We start from the raw sequence: 2463 nt of genomic DNA, 5'->3' as shown, positions 1-2463 counted from the left end.
TGACTCTAATTTTTGATCCTTTCCCCTGCAGAGTCCTGTTTCCTGTTTGCCTTCACCCGTCAGAAGCTGCCTCCCTTCTGCCAGCAGGGGTACTTGCGAATGCAGGGACTGGTGGGGAGCCAGGAGCTCCGGCACCACGCGGTACAGGCTGGGCTGCTCCAGGATTACACTCACAAAGACTTTTTGGGTGACAGACCCCCTGACAGCCACGATGGGTCACAGGAACAGTTGATGAGAGATCATGCGATACCAGTTCGTCCTCTGCAGCATCTTGTTAATGCCAAGGATGAGCTTTAACCTTTCTTGCTCCACACTGAAATCCATAGGTGCTCTTCTGACAGTACTGTAACAGAGATCCACAGCAGGATTCTGCCCTTTCCAGTGTCCCTTTTCCATCCCCATGCCTCCCACTGATCATGAGTTGCCAAAGACCTGCTAAGATCTTGCTGTTACAAAGAGGACCAACATGCTCTGAAGGATTGAGTGAGGGACCAAAATCCAGTGATGCTGAGGTTCCCACGTTGTCCTTGCAGAGTTCAGAGTTGCCTGAAGATGGTGTTTGTGTTTATCTCACTGACCAATATCTGCAGCGACATACAGAGGTCACAGAAGTGAGTGCAGGCATGCCTGGGAAACTTCAGATGTCACGTTCCCCTTCAGAGGTGACCTGCTCACACCCTGTGGCAGCCCTGAGGCTGTTCTCTGGACCCTGGATGCTGTACGCTGTGTATACTTGAAGATTTGTTTCTGCATTGAATCCTGAAGTGGTACTCCAGGCAAACTTCCTGGTATTTTTCCTGCATTTGAGTTAGGGCAATTGTGTAGCTTGAGTGGGGAAGGAAAATTTCCCAGAGAACACTACAAGGGACTCCTTCCTCCACGACAGATGAGTAGCTTGCCTGGAATGCCTGGGACACAGACTTACAGAGTTTGGCTCTGCTGTCCTCATGTTTTTCTTCTCCCACACCAAGCAGCCTGGAAGGTTAGCCTATCTTTTATAAAGCATGATCAATATTTCTCCTATTTGCACTATGTCCCATCAACAAAGTTTGATGTTGTTAAAATGCTCCTTCTCTGTTTTATTCCACTCCAGTCACCTTGAGATCTTAGAGGGACTGACAGGGAGGCTGCTGCACTTTACTGCTGCCCCGTCAGCCATGTACACTTGCCTGTCACCTCCCTCTGGACTCCTTCCATGGCCCTGGAGTTGCAAAGCAAGAGCAGTTTCGAGCTTGACCTCATAATGTCCCTATGATTTCTAGGAAATAGAGGAGGGGTGACAGGGAACAGGCTTATATTTACACACGTTTTTCCAACCCTTTAGCTTCTTGAAAAATACTCACTTTTTCTTCCACACTGAGGGGGCTGTACCTTACATGTACCTAAAGCTCTCCCAAACCTTTGAATTCAGCTGCTGTTTCAGTAAAACGCCAGTTCCTTGGAGAGGCTGGGGAGCAGAAGAGGTGAAGGAAGTGACAGAGGAGTTCTTGCTTTCTTTGAGAACGCTGGGCTATGCAAGCAGTGCTGCTGCTGGAAGATAGTGCCTGTTCACATGCAGCTGGAGAGCGAAACAATCATCTCAGCTGGCATCAATCAGCATCTTTCTGTGGCCTTTACATCCCATTGCCCCAGCTCTAAGGCCAGTCCAGGAATGGCTCTCGTGGCCTGTAGTTGGGTGGTGCTAGTATTTGCTACATCCTCGGCACCATGGGCTTTTTATTTTGGGATTGTGCAGGAGAAGAAAAGGGCCTGTGGCTGAACTGGATTGACCAGCTGTCACCAAGAGCCTGTTTCATTTGTTCCCTCTATGCACTGACACAGAGTGCATCCCTGTTGTACCTACAGATGTGCACATTCTCCAGATGTTTCCTCTTCCATCCTCAAATTCCCCCAAGAGATTGTGGATCTGTATGTATTGCCTTAAATTGTGATTCCCCTTAGAAAAGCAATGGTTGAAAAAACTGGTACCCACCAACAGTTCCAGCATGCACTGTGCACATCTCCCAGTGTCTTGTGAGTTGAAACTCCAGCTGTTCTTCTGCCACTCGCTTCCAGCAGGACAGGGGGAGTAAGGATCCAAGTCTCCCTGCTTTGGGTGCTGCAGGGTGAGCACTGCTCTCGGCCTCGCTCCTGTTGAGCTCCTCTGATGCTGGAGCTGGCAAGGGAGCGGGAGCGCCGGCTCCAAACGATTTTCCATCGGGTTACAGAGGCCGGGGGGTGGCATGGGCCATGCTGGTTTGTGGTCACCCCTGAGTGCAGGGCTGCAGGTTGGTCCCGGTGCCCTGCCCCAGAGGGTGTGTTGTGGAAGGGAATTAATTGCTGTCTGGGGGATTGTAGAGCTGTGCGCTTCCAGCAAAGCTTAAAGAAGCAGGTGGCCCTTTGCCTAGCCACAATCTGAGCAATCTGGAGAGAGCCGCCAGCCGACGAGATCGAGATCGGGGCCGGGGCCGCCGGGCCCGCACC

The 2463-nt window shown here is 51.1% G+C and overlaps 1 protein-coding gene across 1 annotated transcript in view; it reads left to right on the top strand.

Annotated features, from left to right (window-relative positions):
- The window catches only part of FOXRED2 (FAD dependent oxidoreductase domain containing 2), an 8014-nt gene extending 7158 nt beyond the window's left edge, over window positions 1-856 (top strand). Inside the window, 1 exon segment of the mRNA XM_008636408.2 lies at window positions 32-856. Within this exon segment, the coding sequence (XP_008634630.1) occupies window positions 32-297 (266 nt within the window). The 3' untranslated portion in view covers window positions 298-856.
- Window positions 857-2463: the final 1607 nt, after the last annotated feature.

This window comes from Corvus brachyrhynchos, unplaced genomic scaffold (genome assembly GCF_000691975.1).
Source record: "Corvus brachyrhynchos isolate BGI_N302 unplaced genomic scaffold, ASM69197v1 scaffold56, whole genome shotgun sequence".
NCBI lineage: Eukaryota > Metazoa > Chordata > Aves > Passeriformes > Corvidae > Corvus > Corvus brachyrhynchos.
This window is presented reverse-complemented; position numbering and strand designations above follow the sequence as displayed.